Source organism: Trachurus japonicus, chromosome 1 (genome assembly GCF_045865225.1).
Source record: "Trachurus japonicus isolate A0001 chromosome 1, Traja_1.0".
Taxonomy (NCBI): Eukaryota; Metazoa; Chordata; class Actinopteri; order Carangiformes; family Carangidae; genus Trachurus; species Trachurus japonicus.
This window is the reverse complement of record NC_140907.1, coordinates 31,947,489-31,965,903: the sequence shown is the minus strand read 5'-3', so window position 1 is coordinate 31,965,903 and position 18,415 is coordinate 31,947,489. Positions and strand designations below refer to the sequence as shown.

Below are 18,415 nucleotides of genomic sequence, written 5' to 3'. Positions count from 1 at the left end.
TCAAAAACTGATGTTAAAGGGGCGCTTCATGAAAAATATTATTCTTTAAATATCAAGTAGGCTACTCAACCCTAGGAGGCTTTAAAAAGTCATCACACTGGTTTCCTTCTGAAGCTCTGGATTCACAGTAGGTGAATAAACCAGTATTGATGTTGTTTGCTCTGTTCATTTTGCCTGTAAATCTGTAAATGCTATACACTCCCAGTGGAGCTCTGGAGTTCGGACTGACCAACATGTTGTGTAAGTGGTGGTGTATTCACAAAACAAAGACTGGCTGGAACACAATGAACATAATTAAATCAATGGCGGGGAAGTGGATCATACTGCAGGAGTGGCAGCATATGGCCCCCCAAGTGGATCTTTTAAAGAGGCAATAACTGTTGAGTGAGCATGAATAGAAAGGTTCAGTGTCACTTAATTAGCCTAAATATTCAAATCAAATCAAATATGAACAAACACTTGCTTTGCTTCAATTAAGTGAAACACAAACCCTGTTTTATTTGCTTTGAGCAGAGTTCAGAGTTCTCTGGCAAAACAGAGACTTCACTAGATTGTTGTGACCAAAGCAATTTAGGTTAATAATATCATTAAGATATCAATAGATGATTAAAAATATACATTGTTGGTCAGATTAATTTTTAACTTGGATTATTGTATGTTTTGTCTATTTTTTTTGCCAAATGAATTTATTGAAACCATATCTGTACAAAAGCAAGCAAAGGACGAAAGAAGAGAAGTTCATCTCAGATCATCGCTCAATCAGTCTTGAATCATGGTCAGACATGTTTGACATTTTTTCTGTGTTAGTCGAACGAAGATTTGACGACTTGTACTTTGCACAGAAAACACACATTAAGGGAAAATCATTGCCAAGAGTAAAGACGTATGTTGTCTTGTTACCTCACTCTCCTCGATCCTGGTGATCAATAGCCTACTGCCAACAATCACACTAAGTAGCAAGAAAATGACTCACACGTGCATCAATCTGTCCGTCCTCTATTTAGGTTGTTTGTGTGCAGTTTGCAGTTATGTATGAATGTAAACGTGCCCGTCATGAGTCATGTGTGATACTACAGTACTCTCCTGTCCGCAGGTGTTTACATTGTTCATAAAAAAACACATGTTGGTGTGAGGCACGAGTTGAGTTACAAATCAAATGCTAATTCAAACGCACCGGTTTGAAGTTGCTCTCAGAAATATTCTATTGTTGAAAGCCCTCGAAACGTGAATTAATTACCAGCTATAATAGCGTGGTTGCCATTGTTTCCACTCATGTGAGTGGGTGTGTGTCAGCGTGGCTGAGGTCACCTGCTGCTGTGGGAACTGACACAGAGGTTGCACTGAGTATTTTTGCACAGCTTTAGCTGTATAAAATCAATGGGTGGGATCCTATCACTAAATATTTTCTACTCGCTAGTGACATCGCCTCGCTGTGGCAAATCTGCAATTTGTGTGATCGTCTCGAGGCTAAATTAGCATTTGCATTAAAGTATTAAAGTAATATTCATTCTCCCCACAAAATATCTGGTTTATTAGCTGGGTGTTTCTTCAGTGCACTTTGGGTTGTCTGATTTTGGAAAAAAAAAAGAAAAAACTTTCAAGCCCATGACAATGACTCAATCTCCTAGCAGTGTTTTTTGTTACAGGGGAATGTTACGGGGTTGAAGATTGGCTAAAAGTAGCCATAAGTCCATAATTAGCCAACATTTTTCAACATTGTTGTTTGTTTTTTCCTAAATGGTTAAGTGTCATAAATTGGAGTTTAAAGGTTGAGCCTGATGATGTCAATCTCTCAATAAAAACAATGAAATAGCCTAGAAGCAGCTCTGCTAAATGTATAAGAGCTATGAATGCACATGTACAGTTGTTCTCTCTGTAAGCAGCTGCCAGTTGCAGCTAGATATGAAGGTAAGAAAAGTGCAACAGAAAAGTGAAGGTCATGTTGCTACAGTAGCAAACATTGCTTAACAGTAGATAGTTTGTTATTAAAACAGAAATGTTGAGAAGAGCGGATTTAAGGTCGTATAAACTTGTTTCAGCAGCGTCACAGAGTTCTGGAAGAAAATCTTGTCATAATACTAAATAAAACAAGACCTTTCTAATGCTGAGGCGTCAATTAAATTGGTATATTAGTTTTAAAATGTTCCCTCCCACACTGTCAGAAATGGCATCTGCTTTGTTCAGGTTCATGCTGTTCTCTGTAGTGTCATTTCACCGAGGAAGAATAATAACTCCCACTCTGTCTGCTACCTTTCAAATCAACCTTTGAGCTTCATTTCTCTTGCGTGATGATGAGAGATGTCTGGTTGTGCAAATTTATCTAAAAAGTCTTTTTCGTAAATGTTTTTTGTATCAGATCTGAATGTTTGGCTTTCATGTTGTAGTAATGGTTGTAAACCACTCTAGTAGTGAATGTCCCAATTTAGCCTCTGACTCAAATATGCAAATGCAGAATTTTAATGTGCATCAACAGAAACAGAAAAACATTCAGTTACATTTCCTGGAATTAACCCTTTAAATAATGTGAAACTGGCAACATCAAACTTTCCCTGACACCTCTAAATCTGCATTATCTGCACTCAGCAGACGTACAACTGAGGACACTTTTCATCACACACTCACATCTGTCCACTGTCGCACAATGCTCGGTCTACGGTATGTCACTGTTTCCTTTGTACCTGAATGCAAAGAGCGGCCGGAGGCTCTTCAATCAGCATTCATTTGGACTCCCTTGTTTATCTCTTTCACTTCCTCAATACAGAGCCTTTTTCGGGGGGCCTTGTTGTGATCATCTGTCACCATGGCAACCTCTCCCAGGAAGTTTCCCTTCGACCTGGTCACATAATGATGGACAAAAGGGGGTGATGCCTTCTGGAAAGACAGATTGTCTGTCTGTGCTTATTGTGTGAATCAGAGATTAGGGTGGGAGGTTGCTGGGAGGGTGAAGTGTGTGATTATGTGAGGCGGCCAGTGTGCGAGGGAGTTCTCATCTGAGTAGGAGGACATTCAGTGGAAAAAACATAACTTTATTGTATGGTGTTTTGAATAGAAAATCCTGGTTGTATATCTGGATTCACATATGATTTAGAAAAATAAATAAATTAATGTTGGACTGTCCATCTCCATATGTACAGAATGTTCCTGAATAATTTACCCATTGCAGATTAAAACAGCTGGTCCCAGGATTCAGGTATTCTAGAGATAAACCTGTCTCTCTATCCTCCAGGCAGGCATTCTCATGATTTATGATCAGCAGAAACCATGCATGCAGCGACTCGCTTTGCATTTTCTATACGTTCCTTTTATCATGCATTTACTCTGTTACAAATTAGGTTTTAATGGAATTTTTTTTCCCCATTATCATCACTGCAGCACTGTCGAGTATGCATGTGGTGTTTCGATGGTATGGTTTTCAATTCGCCTTATTTTTATGGACAGTAGTTGAGGGTTGGATTATTTTAGGTCTCTGGCAATGCATCAAACAAAAGTAATAAAAATGCTTTCATATTAACCAATTCTATTAATCTTGCAGGAAAAATTAAATTCCTTACATAACATAAAAAGTGTATCAGGTCATCTCCCACCTGCACAGCTTTTACCAATTTACATTACATTTACATTTTATAATCATAGCCCTGATTATAGGTACAGTATTACCACTTACATTCAGCCTTGAAAGAAAATATGCAGAAGCTGATGGTAATCAAACATGTAATATTTGATCAAGATATGAAGGGAAAACATGAAAAGCCTCTCCAAACATAGTAATTATTTAACAGAACAAGGTGTATAACATTCCCTTTTATTTGCTCATGTTGATATTCTTTATTTTATCCCTCACAATTTAAGTTCCTGTAGCAATGTTGCTATACTTTTGTTTTTAAATTCTTCTTTTCACTTAATCCTCACACCATCATTAATTCTGTTAAGTCAAGGTTGTTGAGAACATTATTTTTTCCTTCCATAGGTCAGTGCGTATTGTTCCCAACACAGCGCCAATTATTAGCCATCGCTGTGAGGAGTGAAGGTGTGCCGTCGTGCGACCCGGTGGTTATTAAGAAGCCAGTATGGCTTCATAAACAAGTCTTGTACTAATAGAACTAAATGCGTTATGTTTCTGTTCTGGTGAAGGCTTGTTTTTGTTGTGATGGAAAGAAGGTTGTCAAGTTGATTAGTGGTTTAGTATTCTACAAGCCACTGGGCCGAGGTAAAACCAAACTTCTTACAGTTTGTGTGCACCTAATTTTCTATTCCACTTTGTCCTTTTCACTTTTTTTAATCTGTCATTTTTTAGGTCTAATATTGTATTGTTTAGTTCATGTTGTTGAATGAATAGTTTAATTAGATTCAATTTATTGCAACTGTAAGATGAGAAGATGGGTTCTGCTCTTGTGTTTGTTTGGAGGTGGATCCACAAGGCTGTAAGCCTAGCTAGGCTGCTAGCTTGGACTGCAAAAAGTGCACAAATTATCAGGTTATATCTCATTTTATCCACTTAGAAACTGAAATGTTATGTTTAAGGGGAGTCAGAGTTTACCTACAGTAAGAGTTGACAGTATGGAGATGACAGAAAATGAGAGAAGAGAAACAATATCTGATTCTAGAAACCCTGTGGTTCCTAGCTGATGCTTTCAAGCCGTCTTTGGTTGATACATGTAGACCACCACGCTGCTTCCCAACCATAACTTCCAGGTGATATCTGCTGCTATTTAGCCTACATGAAGTTCCCAGTTAAGAAAATGGTCCAGCACATAAACTCCTATTAAGCCATGACTTGTTGCATTAACGTATTGATTTTCTACACGATATTGAACAGATTTACCTGTAGGCTATTACAGGCTTTTTTTAATTTTTTTTTTACCTGTTTCCAGCTAAGCTAAGCTAAACTAATTTAAGACAACAGACCAGACTGCTATCTTAAAACAGAAATAAGAGATTAACCAAGCAAAATACAGCTTGTGCACTGTTAAGGGATAGACTTAAGGGACTTTACTGTGCAGTGTATGGGCCAAAATTTCAAGATGTCAATGTAAAGCAAATTAGTTTTGTTTTTAATTGAAGTGAGCTACATTCATTAATTTGGTTTTGTCTTTCAGGGATATTTACCAGTCACTGATGGGATCTCCCCGACTTCTGTTGCCTCGTACCCCATAACGCCTCCATGGAGATCATCCAGGCCACACAGGTTTCCTTGCTGCCTCAGGAAACACCTCCAGTCACCTGGAGCAACAACTCTGTGGCCCCTTACTCACATTTCCTGCTGCTCTCCACTCCCTCTGAACCGGTTCTCAGCTTCACGCCAACCACCAACGGCTCCTTCCTCCTCAACACTTGTCAGAACTGCACCAAACCTGAACATGGGTCGCTCCCGGGTTTGGCCGGTATCTTCATTCCTCTAATCTATGGGATAGTGTGTGTCGTTGGCCTGCTGGGGAACACTCTGGTCATCCATGTTATAGTCAACTACACCAAGAATGAATCAGTCACCAACATCTACATCCTCAACTTGGCCATCGCGGATGAGCTCTTCATGCTGGGTCTGCCCTTCTTGGCGGTGCAGAACGCTCTGCTCTCTTGGCCTTTCGGCTCTTTAATGTGCCGCGTGGTCATGACGGTGGACGCCATCAACCAGTTTACCAGCATCTTCTGCCTGACGGTGATGTCGGTGGACCGCTACTTGGCCGTGGTGCACCCCATCCGCTCCACCTGGTGGCGGCGTCCCCACGTGGCCAAGGCCATCAGCACCACGGTCTGGGCCGGGTCCTTCGTGGTGGTGCTGCCGGTGGTGGTATTTGCCGACGTGCTGAAGGATGATGGGAACTGCAGCATCGTGTGGCCTGAACCCGCAGAAGTCTGGAAGACGTCGTTCATCGTGTACACGTGCACCGTTGGTTTCTTCTGCCCCTTGCTGGTCATCTGCTTGTGCTACCTGCTGATCGTCATTAAGGTAAAGCTTTTACCCTAACCCAGATGTTTAGATTTGTTTACAGGGAGTTGTGAAGTGGGAGGAAATGTTTTTTTTCTTTTCTTTTTTCTTTAAAAATAGCCTCTTACTTTACATGAAGCAGAGGAAAAGGAGCAATGTAGTATAAAGAGCCACAAAAGCCATGTCAGGATGTGAGGTCAGGGTGGAGAGATGGTTAGACAGGAGACCGGTTTACAATCCAATGCCGAGGAAGCGTAGTGGTTCCTAAAGCAAATCAAGTAGTTTTTCTGCCCCTACCAAGTCATGACCATGTTATAGTAACCATGGTGACAAAGATATATAAGCCATTGACAGCACAGTCTACATGTTTATTACTGTAATCGTGACTACTGAGGTCTGGCAAGGGCTCTATTTCAGGAGAAAGGGTCTTTGGTTCAAGTTGGAGGACTTGTTGCTATGGACACGAAGCAGTGGTAGTTGTACCAAAAGTCAATTTCAGGTTCATATTGTTCCAGCAACCAAGTTTTTTTTTTCTTTTCTTTTCTTTTTTCTTTAATTAAATAAAGCTGGAGATGTGCCTCAACCGTGAGCCACCAGTCAGATATTGTCAATAGGAAAAAGAAATGAAACAGCTCCTCCTACTTTGCAATACCATTGTATAATATTATTTTTCGGTCTACTAGCAAAGGAAATCAGTGCAGAAAAGCCTTTTTAATACAACCGCTTTCATCACAAACACATGGGTAAACACTAATATGTTTTCTAAGTGGACCATTATCTCTCGAGATTACTAATTATGATGGAGGACACTTACACTGTTGCAATATTTGCAGAGAAAATGGAAAAGCACACTGTGCCCTCATCAGTAGGTTATCACTCTGTGGGTAAACATTAAGCGCTCATTACAAACTCAGGCTAAGCTCAACATAGGATTACGTTTTTTTATTACATAAAGAAGCATCGATGCTATCAGTCTCTCGAGCTGTTTACTTTAATATTTTAGGGATCAGACATTTTCTCTCCCTAATCCCCGCTGATATTTAGTGATTTAAATTTTTATTGTATCAGCGTGACACAGCAGCATTGAGATGAGAACCAAAAAATATCTCGTTTTTCTTTCCAAGGTGCGAAGCGTTGGAAAGCGAGCACAGGCCTCGTCCTCTCGACGCAGGAAGTCAGAGCGTAAAATCACCAGGATGGTGGTGGTGGTGGTGGCCGTGTTTGTCCTCTGCTGGCTACCGTTCTACGCTCTGAACATCGTCAACCTCCTGGTGGTCCTGCCGGGGGACTTCAGGGGGCTCTACTTTTTCGTCGTCGTGCTCTCGTACGCCAACAGCTGCGCCAACCCCATACTGTACGGCTTTCTGTCCGACAACTTCAAGAGGGGCTTCAGGAAGGCCCTGTGTCGCACCTCGCGCAGGATAAAGAGCAACGACAGGGCCGTCACCGAGCTGCAGCGGCCCACAGAGGAGTGGGGCGGCATCGTGCTTCAAATGCAAAAATGTGGAGGGGTTGCCAATGCACATAGAGAAGACTGTGGTGAAAATAATGAAGATGAAGAGGAAATAAACGGGAGAGAAGGGGCCGTGCAGATGAGCGAAATACGCAAAATGTCTGAAAATGGAAACAGCGCCTCGAGGACAGGGGGTAAGCCTGAGTCGGAGGATTCTGGCCAGAGCGCCAAACGACTGTCTGGAAAAAGCTTCGATCCGGCCGAGGCAACGTCCTCTCTCAGCAGGAAACGTAGGAACAGCAGGTCACAACCTGAAGAGTTATTGGACAAAAACTCTGTGCTTGAAATCAGCTATCTGTAAAAAAAAAAAAAAAAACACGAATCTGTGTCCAGTAGGTTAAAACGTTTCTTCGAGACGTGAATTTTTCAGATTTGAATCTGACAAACAAGCACCATTTGTGACAGTAAAAGCTGTTTTGCAAGGGAAATTGCTCTGGAAAATCGCCTCAGTGTTAAGAAGATCAATGTGCACTTATCTTTACAAATAGTCTAAAACATGAAGAATCTGTGGTATTGATACTGACAATTTTGTCATTGACATTTACGTGTTTTTTCTTGATGTTTTTGTCTCGAGTCCTCAGAGTATTGTTGTGTAAAACTTGGACTGATAAAAGCCCAGTTTTTTTTTTTTTTACTTGAAGAGACATCAGATTGACGTGGGCGGTCCGGCTTTTCGTGACTTTTCTGAACAAGCTCCAACAGGAAAGATCATCATTAATGTATTTATTGCCGTCATGTTGAAGACGACAGCCTTGTTTTTTTTCTTCTCTCAAAGACAAAGAACATCTTGAAGTGAAACGGCTAATGCACTGTGTGAATCATGTTCCAATGGGAGACGCCACAACCCTTGAAATGAAAAAACGTCAGCTATGTTAACCTTTTACTTTTACTGCAGTGGGTTTTACAGCAGCCCACAAAAGGTAGATTGTAGATGACTTATTTCCACAGAGACATTTCTGAATCTGTTGCTTAAGTGGTTTTTGTGATTTTTCTTCCTCATTGCAAGGTTAACTTGCTTTAGCTCGCTACACAATATGTGCAATGGTAACAAAAAAAAATTGTGTCATATATCTTCATAATAGGTGGTTTCAAGAGGAGGTATGCAGATCAAGAACAACATTTCTGTTTTTTCTCCCAGGTTTAATGAGTTGACATTGAAGGTCTGACTTTTTCTACATGCATGAAACGTGAAGAAATGTAGTTGTGTTGTTGCGCATTTCTGATTTGTTTCAAGACAGGTGTGCCATTGACTGGTGATAGTAAAAGGACACTTAAAATGTGTGGTTTATTATGAAAAAAAAAACCTTTATTAGGCACTGAACTAGACACACACTAGGGGTTTTTGCGGGCAGAGTGAAGGATCTTGGATTAGAGATAATAAAGTGTGATATAGCTCTTTGTATGGGGCTGATCAGGTTGAACTTTGCGCCGCTACTCATCAATAGCTGTTCACTCACAGATCCAGATCAACCACAACATGCTCAGTGGATGTGTCTGTTTGGTTGCCACAGCTGGGATGTTTTAAGCTTCCAGGGATTGTGTAGTACATCACTCAGCAACATGAGGCGAGGTGCAGCAGACAATGGGCCTTGTCACAGTACATCTGCATGTGTGAAGTGTATTTTTATTTAACCTCATGAAAAAATAAGAGGGAAAACAAATGTTTATTTTATATTTTTCTTTGGTTAGTGCAAAGTCTTAGTTTTTATGTGTTACATTTCGATTTTGAATGTTTGCTCTATTTAGTTTCTTTCAATTAAATCTAAAATATGGTGCAAACTACACACCTACACATCTTGTTTAAATGTATGTATTTTGATCAAATATTTAAGGAAATGAGGAAAAAATAAAGATGAAGGTAATATAACGGATTTAAACCCTGACACACTAGACACTGTAGTGTGTGGTGAACTCAGTATTTTATGTCTAATTAAATCCCAGATCGACACATTATAATACAAGGCCACACTGCCTCGTAATTCCCTTTGAATGAGTGTTTGTATTGTGATGTTGTGTTTTCAGCCATGTTGGTCAAGCACTGAAGCAAAGAGTGGTGTGTTCAGAGTGGACTAAATGAATGTTTACAGATGATATTGCTATGTAAATACTTTGTACTTGAGTATAATCTGATGTTGCCTTCGTGTCACTTGAACTCCTGCACATTGTATGAGCATGTACTGTATGCAGTGTGAAATGTCTTCATTAACATCATGCATATTAACTGTGTTATTTGTCATTTTGACCTCAGCTGTATGTTTTTACCAACAAAGACTAAATCCCAATGAAAAATAATCCTTCACTTTATTTCAAAATGCTACTTTTGGTTTAAGACATCAAAGATCTGACCAATGTTGGTGTGATTGTTCAATTTTAACACTCAAGTCTGTTTATTCTCCACCTTGTTAACTAAATACCAATGCTGCCCTCTGGAGGCTAGAAGTGGTAGTAGTACAGAAAAAACTAAAGTTCTCACTGTTGAGTAAAGCAAAATAGGAAATCCTTTATAAAATACAAGTTTTATTCATTTCAAAAAAACAAATTTGTGTCTTTGTAGTGTCCTGGCCCTAAGCACTCAATAACACCGTTACAGATGTGGATGGTGGCGTCTAACCTTGTTGAAGAACTGTGTTTGTCTTTGAAACGGAGGAAATTTCACATTATTTCAGATTCATTTTGACACACATCCATTAATTCTTCTCCTCGTCCACCGGCGCCGCCTCATTCTGGTACGACTTCTCCTATCCACTTCAGGTAGGGCGGGTTGCCCTGGTCGATGGGCAGGCTGATGACCTCGGCCACCTCGTACGGATGGTTGGAGCTGTGGGAAGGACAACCAGCGGTTATGAGTCGACCGAGTGCACGGAACGGAGAAACGGCAGTAATTAAAAGGCGCGCTCTCGGACTGTGTGAGTCACAGCAGGTAATGGAAGAAATGATGAACGCGGTGTTCCTGTGAGACGGAGAGTGTGGTGGCTTACCGCACGTATTCAGCCAGAGCAGGCACTTTGGAACTTCTTGTTTTAATCATCTAAATGAGGAGAGAGACACAAAGTGATCAGACGTGGAGGGTAAAATGCTGAAAAACAACCTTCTTCTCATTTTCTTTTTGTTTTGTCTCTACAAAATGCTCAGCCTGAATATTAAAAACACGTAAATGTCATATCTGATGCTTAAATATGTCTCCACCTAGTGCACACATGTTAAGATGTAACAGAGTGAAACAGACGAGATATAACCCCTAAACACCAGCGTAATTAGACTAAGAAATAATCCAGTTAACTGAAGCAAAAAATTAAAAAAAAAAAAAAAAAAAGGCTGTTTTTAATAAGCAGAAACTAAATAAAAACTACAGCAGCCAATTCAAAACTAACTTTAAACTAAACTGAACTGCAGATTAAATTAGCTTGGTTTGTGTTTTAGTAGAAATGGCCAAAGTTGCAGGAAGCCCATTATTCAGACATAGCTGAATACTGGCACTGTTATTCATTATGACCCCCAGGTAGATGAAGGTAAATGTATCATGATGAGGACTAATGAGAACATGTGGGACCGAACTTATAAGTTTGGCAGAGGTTCATAAAGGGACCTGACGGAGTATTGTCTTGAAATTTCCGACCAAGTCGCAGGGTTTACTTTCACTTTCATCAACTTACCAACTGGAGCTTTAAAGGGAAAAAAACGCCACAAATTTGCAATGTTCATCTTCAGAGCTCTGACTGGGAAGCTTCTACAAATCAAGGCTGTCCTCCTGATAAAACTGTAAAACAAAGACTAAAACTGAACTGAAATAAAAAAGCAAACTGAAAAACCAATTAAAAAATAAAAACTATTGAACATTTTGTAATAACCTTGCTTCACACCCAGTGGATTGTGTTGCTTCTATTACCGTGTTAAAGGGTTAAGAGGGATTTGAAATTAGGGATCATCTAATTTGTATTTCCCACATCAAAGTTGACATCATAGACTGAGCTCTGGCAAGAAAGTCGCCTAACAGCCCACACAGTAACAGGGACATTAACTTCTGACTGATTTAAATATTTAAATCAATCTACAAGAGGTTTTTCTTCCCCAGCTAATCGTTTTTTCACAGTTTTGTTTACATGACTTGAGCAAAGAGTTACACCACCTCTGTTTTTTTTCTGTCTTTCATTGTTTTTAAAGGTTAACTATGTTGAAACTGTTGAATTATGTGTAATTATTGTTTGTTTTTCACACAAAGTTGAAGTAAACACAACATTTTAATTAGAGCGCTCTGAAGAGGTTTGTTAATGAGCAGCATTGACATCCTAACTATACCTGTACGTGCTGCTGGAGCCACTTATTGTTGGTGTAAGCGCTGCTGTGCTCGTGTACATTTGAACGCAGCGTTGCAGAGGTGGAAATCAAAGAACACTGACTGAGCAACATTTAACTCAAACAACAGCTTTTAAAACTTCTCCAGGAAGCAGAGGTCACTCTGAAGAGAACCAGATATTTGATTTAATCAGAGTTGACCATCAAAGCCTCTATCGGTCTGTTACTTCAGCACCACGGACAGCGCCATGGCTTTAATCAACACACAGCACAGTGGGGAGACAGTGGTCTTGACATGTCTATGATTTCACTAAAAAAAACAATCAAACCAGCAGGTTTCTTTAATAAATACACTCACATACACTCCATAAAACTACAAATGGTCTCATTAATTTGAATAAAAAGTAGGGCCCGACCGATTTATCGGCGAGCCGATTAAATCGGCCGATTATAGCCCATTTGAGGATAATCGGTAATCGGCCAAAACACGCCGATTGTCGCCGATATTTTCAGAAATAAAATGCAGGGAATAAGACTTGGTTTTACTTTGAAAATGTTCCCCCATTTAAAAAGATCCCCCGACATTAGGCTATTTATCCTGTAGAGGGCGCATCCTCTCTCTCCACTATCCACCTCACAGCACAGCAGAGTGACTGAGCAGGACATGCTTTCCTTTTCTTTTCTTTTTGCCGCGGTCGGGTGAATTAATTAATGCTCGTGACTCCGGCCGTTTGGGGTCCGAGATTCAACAAGGCGGTCGGGCTTTACCGTAGGCTAATTACCGGCAGTATGCCCGTTTATCACCAATAAACACAGTAAATTTAATACCTAAATGAGGTGGGTGAGTGACTGAGCTGACTGAGGTTGTAACACGGGGGGAGGAGGGGCGGCAGTGCGGGTCTCTGACTGCAGCGGGACTATCATGTCTCTGCTCCGTGAGTCTGACCGCCTGTGAGCGCTGTGGAACCGGGGCTCGCGGCAGCACCCGCTAATGGTTGAAAACAGCGGTGATACGTGCTTCCACGTCGGAGTCAACAAACCAGAAACGTCTGGAACAACATTGGAAAAAGTCGCTAAAAAAAAAAAAAGAGAGAGATAGAGAGAGAGAGACCGCCGTGCCGTGTAAAAACAACAACAAAAAAGTGTCACGTGTCATGACTTCCTGTATCTGGCCCTTCAAATTAAAAGCCCTATAGCCTTTCACAGTTCAGTCATATTGATTTTGACTTAATTTTGACAAGACAGGGCTCCAAATGTTGTTGTTTTTTCCTGCAACCAATTGACCAAGGAAATTTTGGCAGCCCTAATTTATATATTATATAATTTATGTAGATATATTACTTAAATTAATACAATTTTAAAACTTTATATAAAAAAAAAAAAATCGGCCGATTAATCGGTTATCGGATTTTTTCCCCCCTGATAATCGTAATCGGCATCGGCCCCAAAAAATCCATATCGGTCGGGCCCTAATAAAAAGACAAGAAATTAGTCAGAAGGAGGTTTTGATATATAACCTGCGTTATTGTGTTGTCCATAGCTGTTAATTCAACCATCATTACTTTAACTTCCTGTTGTTCTTGCAGCAGATTTACTAACTGACACTAAGCTGTAAAAGTTTCAGCTGCATTTAAAGTGACAGCGCGCACACATGTTAGCAAACCACAAGGCACTCACCAGCAACACCTCACTGTCCTCCTCAATCTTCCCCTGCCACTCGTATCTGAAGGAAGGAGACAAAATGATTTTCATTATTAGTAACTATTATTATTAATAACTATGTAATAAAGCACTGATAGCTGAAGAAAATAATTAGGGATGTATGATAACTCTTTTTCCAATAGTTTATATTCACACCAGAGGTTGAGAAAGGCTAAGATGTAGTGAGTAAAGATGAATTCAACATTGAAACTCTGCCTCTGTATTTTTGTTTCAAATCAACTTAGGACTGAAAATGAGCAAAATCAAGGCAACGTTGACTAATTATAATTGGCTCTAGTAAAGTCATTATCAGACTTATCTGTGTATACTGGCCGATAATTATCAGCCAATATCGGGCCAATAATTATCTGTATCGATAGTTATCGAGCATCCATAACAATAATCATTTTGGTAAAGTCAAAAGCTGCCAGTAGAAACAGACGTCCCAGTCTGGACAACAGTGAAAAAGCAGCCGTCTCTGAACTTACACAGATTTGATGGCTGGGACGATGTTGACACAAGCTGCTAATTTCTTCTCCACAATCCCCCTGAGAGACGGAAGCAGAGAAGGATTCAGACACAAGTGGAAACACATTAAAGAACCGGAGACAATCATGATGTCTGGATGGGATAAATGACAATCCACAGTCCATTAACAAAGAGCTCAGACGCCCTTCAACTTCTCCCTCATCCATCTACAATCAATACGCTATAAAGACAAAGTGAAAGAAGGTGAAGAAAAGCTGATATATCACAAGAGACACTTTGCTCTGACACCTCGACTGTAGCTCAAGTGTCCCACAGTTCTTCTTTGTCATCTTTGAAGTGTTTCTACTCTTTGACTGTGTAGATTCATTTAGCCATGAGGAGGAAGGAACTGCACCTTCCTACAGAGATGGGAGGAACTTGAAGGGGTCTGAACACTTTCAGAACGCAATGCACATTTTTTGTTTTGCTGCATACGAGCTAAAAGTCCATTTGCCCATTTTCATTTTGCCCAGTAAGAGAGAGAATGGGCATCAACAATATAGACTTTGCACTGACTTACGCTTTATTCAATACTAATGTTAAAGGTCCAGTGTGTAAAATGGGGGTAAAACCGTGATGTCTAGCGTTCAGATTCTAGTTTGCAGCACTCACTCACTATTTCAGGAGCATGGAGCGATGAGGTGAAGATCTAAACCATTTTACAATATGTCTGCTGTTTCTTACTCCTTCTTCTTTCCTCCCGCCTTCTTCCTCGTTTGTTTATTTATGAACGTGAACTGTTCAAACATGGCGGCGCAAGATGGCGACACTCTCTAAAGCAAGACCCTTGCTATATGTACCGGTATAAATAAAAGAATAATTATAAGGCTACAAAAACCAACAAATTTTATATTATAGCAATTGTGCACTTACTCAAATATATTCATGGGTTGTATATTCAGATTTTGCCAATTATTACACACTGGACCTTTAACAAGACAAAACACAATTACTTCTTGTATCACCTGGCCAAGTCTCTCGCCACCGTGTCGTTGGGACAGGTGACGAAAGCGGCCGAGTGTGTGCCCGACGTGTACGTCTCAGATGCCATGGAGAACGCCCTCAGTCCAACCGTCCTCAGCAGCTGGAACATAAACACACTGAGGAGCGCCGTCTGAGAGAAAAGGAAACACAGGAGGAGGATGAAATGGAAATCCAACCACATGGCAGCAATGTGTGCAAAATAGAGATGTCATGATTACTTGTTTTCACAATTAATCGTGGTATTAAACGCCACAATTAATTTAATATACAAATTCCTAAATACTGTCACTTTCCAAAAATGATGTCAGAGCCATATAGGCAGATTTGCACCAAAGTAAAAGTAAATGCACAGATACTGGTCTGTTTACCTAATGTAGCTTTGAATTGGTGGGAATTTAAATGTTAGCGTGTCATTTGTAATAAATAAATTAAAAAAAAATTAAAATAAAGTTAAACATTTGATATAGATGACAATTAATGATTTTAAGATTTCAAACACTTCCCCTGGGAGATCGACAATTGGTCCTATATTAACAGATACTTAAAGCAGAAGTAAGTGATATATTTGTGTTAATATAAGTCTTAAATAGTTATATCTTCCGACAGCAATCACTTACGTAGAGTGTTTGGTCTGAAACACGGGTCTGTCAGTCACTCTGCTCTGCTCTGAGCCGAGGAGAAAACATTTATCGTATCCTACAGTTTTTATCCAATGAGGAGAGAGAACGGCATGCAGGGCTGTGTGTGCAGCCAAGGGACGCCGTGAATGTGGTGACGTAGGGACGAGGACTGTTATGGTGCGTTCAAGGAAACTCGTAACTCGTGTTTTTCCGACCTGTGAAGTCGTACCAGTTCGATCTGGTACGACTTCACGGGTCGGAAGTTACGAGTGGCCGTTATAGTGACTTTCACAGGTAAAACAGGAAGGAAAAACACGAGTGGGTTGCCCAACCGCTACAAAGTCGTAAGTTGTGACTTGAAGCTGTAATTTACGGTTTCAAAAGCCTACCTGGAACGCAGCATTAGCCAAAACGACCGGATCGCTTACTTCTGCTTTAAAATATTTTGTGTAAATGATGAGTAATGTAATTATATTTTGACTATATTTGATTTTACACATTCATAGTGTTGTGAAATTAATCCATGCATAATAATCGTGGAAATCGTAATACCGTGATTATTTCTCTGACAATAATCGTACCAAGAAAATCTATAATCGTGACATCACTAGTGCAAAATACATCAGAGCAAAAGCAAGGAGGCAGAAACCGCCCCTGGTGGCCGTGTGGTTGTGATGCGTTAGAGACACCTGCATGCAACGCACACTCACCAGAACCACAACTTTAAAGGATCCACCTTGCAGAGTCTCTGCACTGGGCAGTCCAATCCGCATTCCCTGAGCAGGTCGGACACACAATGGTTAGCACTGACCGCACACACAAACACAAAAATATTGCATTACACCCACAAAGCCGCAATATACTGTATTTCAGCTGCATGCAGGGAAAACATTTCACTGTGCTGACACATTATTCTTCTATTCTACTCTTTGAAAGCAGGTGTTTCAATGTTATGTTTAGTAAAAAATGGGACGAGGGCACCGGGGTGAGTTCAGGCAGATGTTTGGATTTTCATCGATCAGGCGACAGTGACCTCAAATCCACTGCCAGACTCGTCTTTAACCATTTCTTTCTTTCCACACAGAGCATCAATCTCAGCACCACGGAGTCCGTTAGGATCACTAAAAGACAGATAAGACACTGGCAGAGCTTACATCCACTCGTTATAATAAAAAAATCCCTACCTATTTGAATACCATAAAAATGCAAAGTAAAATCATTTGTTTGTGTATGAAAGGTTTGGACTTTGCATGTACAGCACTGTGCATGGATTTAGGCCATTCAAATGAAAGCTGTTACATTCAGGGTGTCTTTACAGTTTTGCACTTGAACAAAACTACAAAATAACATCAAGTCAGTATTTGGCCTTCTACATTTATATTTAAAAACAGCACCACTTCTCATCTATTCACTTTCAAAGCCTCAGGTCTGAAACAAACTCCTCCTTCTGTCTCTTCATCTGATCCCAGACCAGGAAAATCTTGGGGCGCACACTGTAAATCAACTTGCAAAGCCAATATTTACATTTCCTTTTCATTCATGACCCTCACACACATCGGCCTGACACCTTTGATGACAGATACCAGATTCTTTGAGTGGCCTCTTCCACGTTTTACCAAAAAAAGGCAAATTTACTGGTTGCACATGTGCAAGTTGACAAAATATTTACTTGCACTGTCTAAAATTTTAGGTGCAAAATGGAGCTCCTGCTTCCTCTCATCTCATAACCCTGACTGTGTGTTAGTTTGCACAACGATGAGGAAATGGCTGTGTGATTTCTAAGCTGTGTTTATGCAGCAGCTCCTGCTTTGCATGTGTAAACACGGTGGTTTCACTCTGTCATAAAACCATGCTTACATCCATTTAGTCTATCACATTACAGTATAAAGTCAGTGTCTGATAAGTTAATTAAATCAACTCAGCAGCACGATAAAGACTCCAAACATACAACCAGAGTTTAGGCCTATACATTATATAAAACTAATGAGCTTGTGAGGAAGGGGGCGGACGTGCAGACATGCTAACTTACAGCTTAGCAAACAAAACACATGTTAACTGTTGTTCAGTCGGGTTCAACAACAACACTGACGACTCCACAGCTGCAGCGGCGACGAGTTAAAACTGTAGACAACGATTATTTTTGATACGTGCATGAAAACAACAGCAGCTGTTCGGGTTTGTGTGTAGTTTTGTAGCAGTTGTGTAGCTGACTGTAACGTTACCTTCTGCTGTCAGACCAGATGAGACGCTCTGCTCTTCTCCTTCTGCTGTGGTTTTATCAGCGGGTCGCAACACCGCCGCCTACTGTCTGGAGTCTGTAGTACCATGGTTTAAATAATAGAAATTATGAATAAACGAACAAATAGTAATAGTAATATTAACAACAAACGAAATAATTAACATTATAATTATTTATCGTTTATTATGCAATTGTTTATTACTTGACATTGCTCACAGAGACTGGTTAGATTGGTCTTTACACCCATACAAACATTAAAAATTGTGGGCCTTATTTGTTGGTTAATAGGTTCATCTTTTTATTCTGTTTTTCATTGTTAATAATACTAATAATAAAAAAATACTACTACTACTACTACTACTAATAATAATAATAACATTTGATCATATTAAATGGTGTGTCAAGGAAGAAACCGAGAATGCACTTCAAATTGATTTATTTTTAACTTGGCCTTATTACATAATAATTGTACTCGGATGATTGTTTTTGTTTTATCATTGCTATTGTTTTATTGTCTATCACTGTGTTTTATTACTTTCTGATTCTTGATTAATATTGGCATCAATTGTTTGATTTTTGTTTAAAGCACATTTTATGTAAGAAAGGCACTA

General features: G+C 40.0%; 2 protein-coding genes across 2 annotated transcripts; one reads left to right on the top strand and one right to left on the bottom strand.

Moving 5' to 3' along the window:
* The first annotated feature begins 5,100 nt into the window (after positions 1-5,100).
* Positions 5,101-7,793, top strand: sstr3b (somatostatin receptor 3b). The gene is made up of 2 exons (XM_085785593.1): positions 5,101-5,947; positions 7,051-7,793. Exons 1-2 carry the CDS (start codon positions 5,162-5,164, stop codon positions 7,738-7,740), a joined length of 1,476 nt encoding a protein of 491 aa, XP_085641719.1. The 5' UTR covers positions 5,101-5,161; the 3' UTR covers positions 7,741-7,793.
* Positions 7,794-10,110: 2,317 nt separating this feature from the next.
* Positions 10,111-17,849, bottom strand: LOC146992313 (protein CutA homolog). The gene is made up of 7 exons (XM_085785598.1): positions 17,788-17,849; positions 16,276-16,341; positions 14,927-15,075; positions 13,922-13,981; positions 13,410-13,455; positions 10,418-10,467; positions 10,111-10,257 (listed from the first exon to the last, which is right to left on the bottom strand). Exons 2-7 carry the CDS (start codon positions 16,336-16,338, stop codon positions 10,158-10,160), a joined length of 468 nt encoding a protein of 155 aa, XP_085641724.1. The 5' UTR covers positions 16,339-16,341; positions 17,788-17,849; the 3' UTR covers positions 10,111-10,157.
* Between the last annotated feature and the right edge of the window lie 566 nt (positions 17,850-18,415).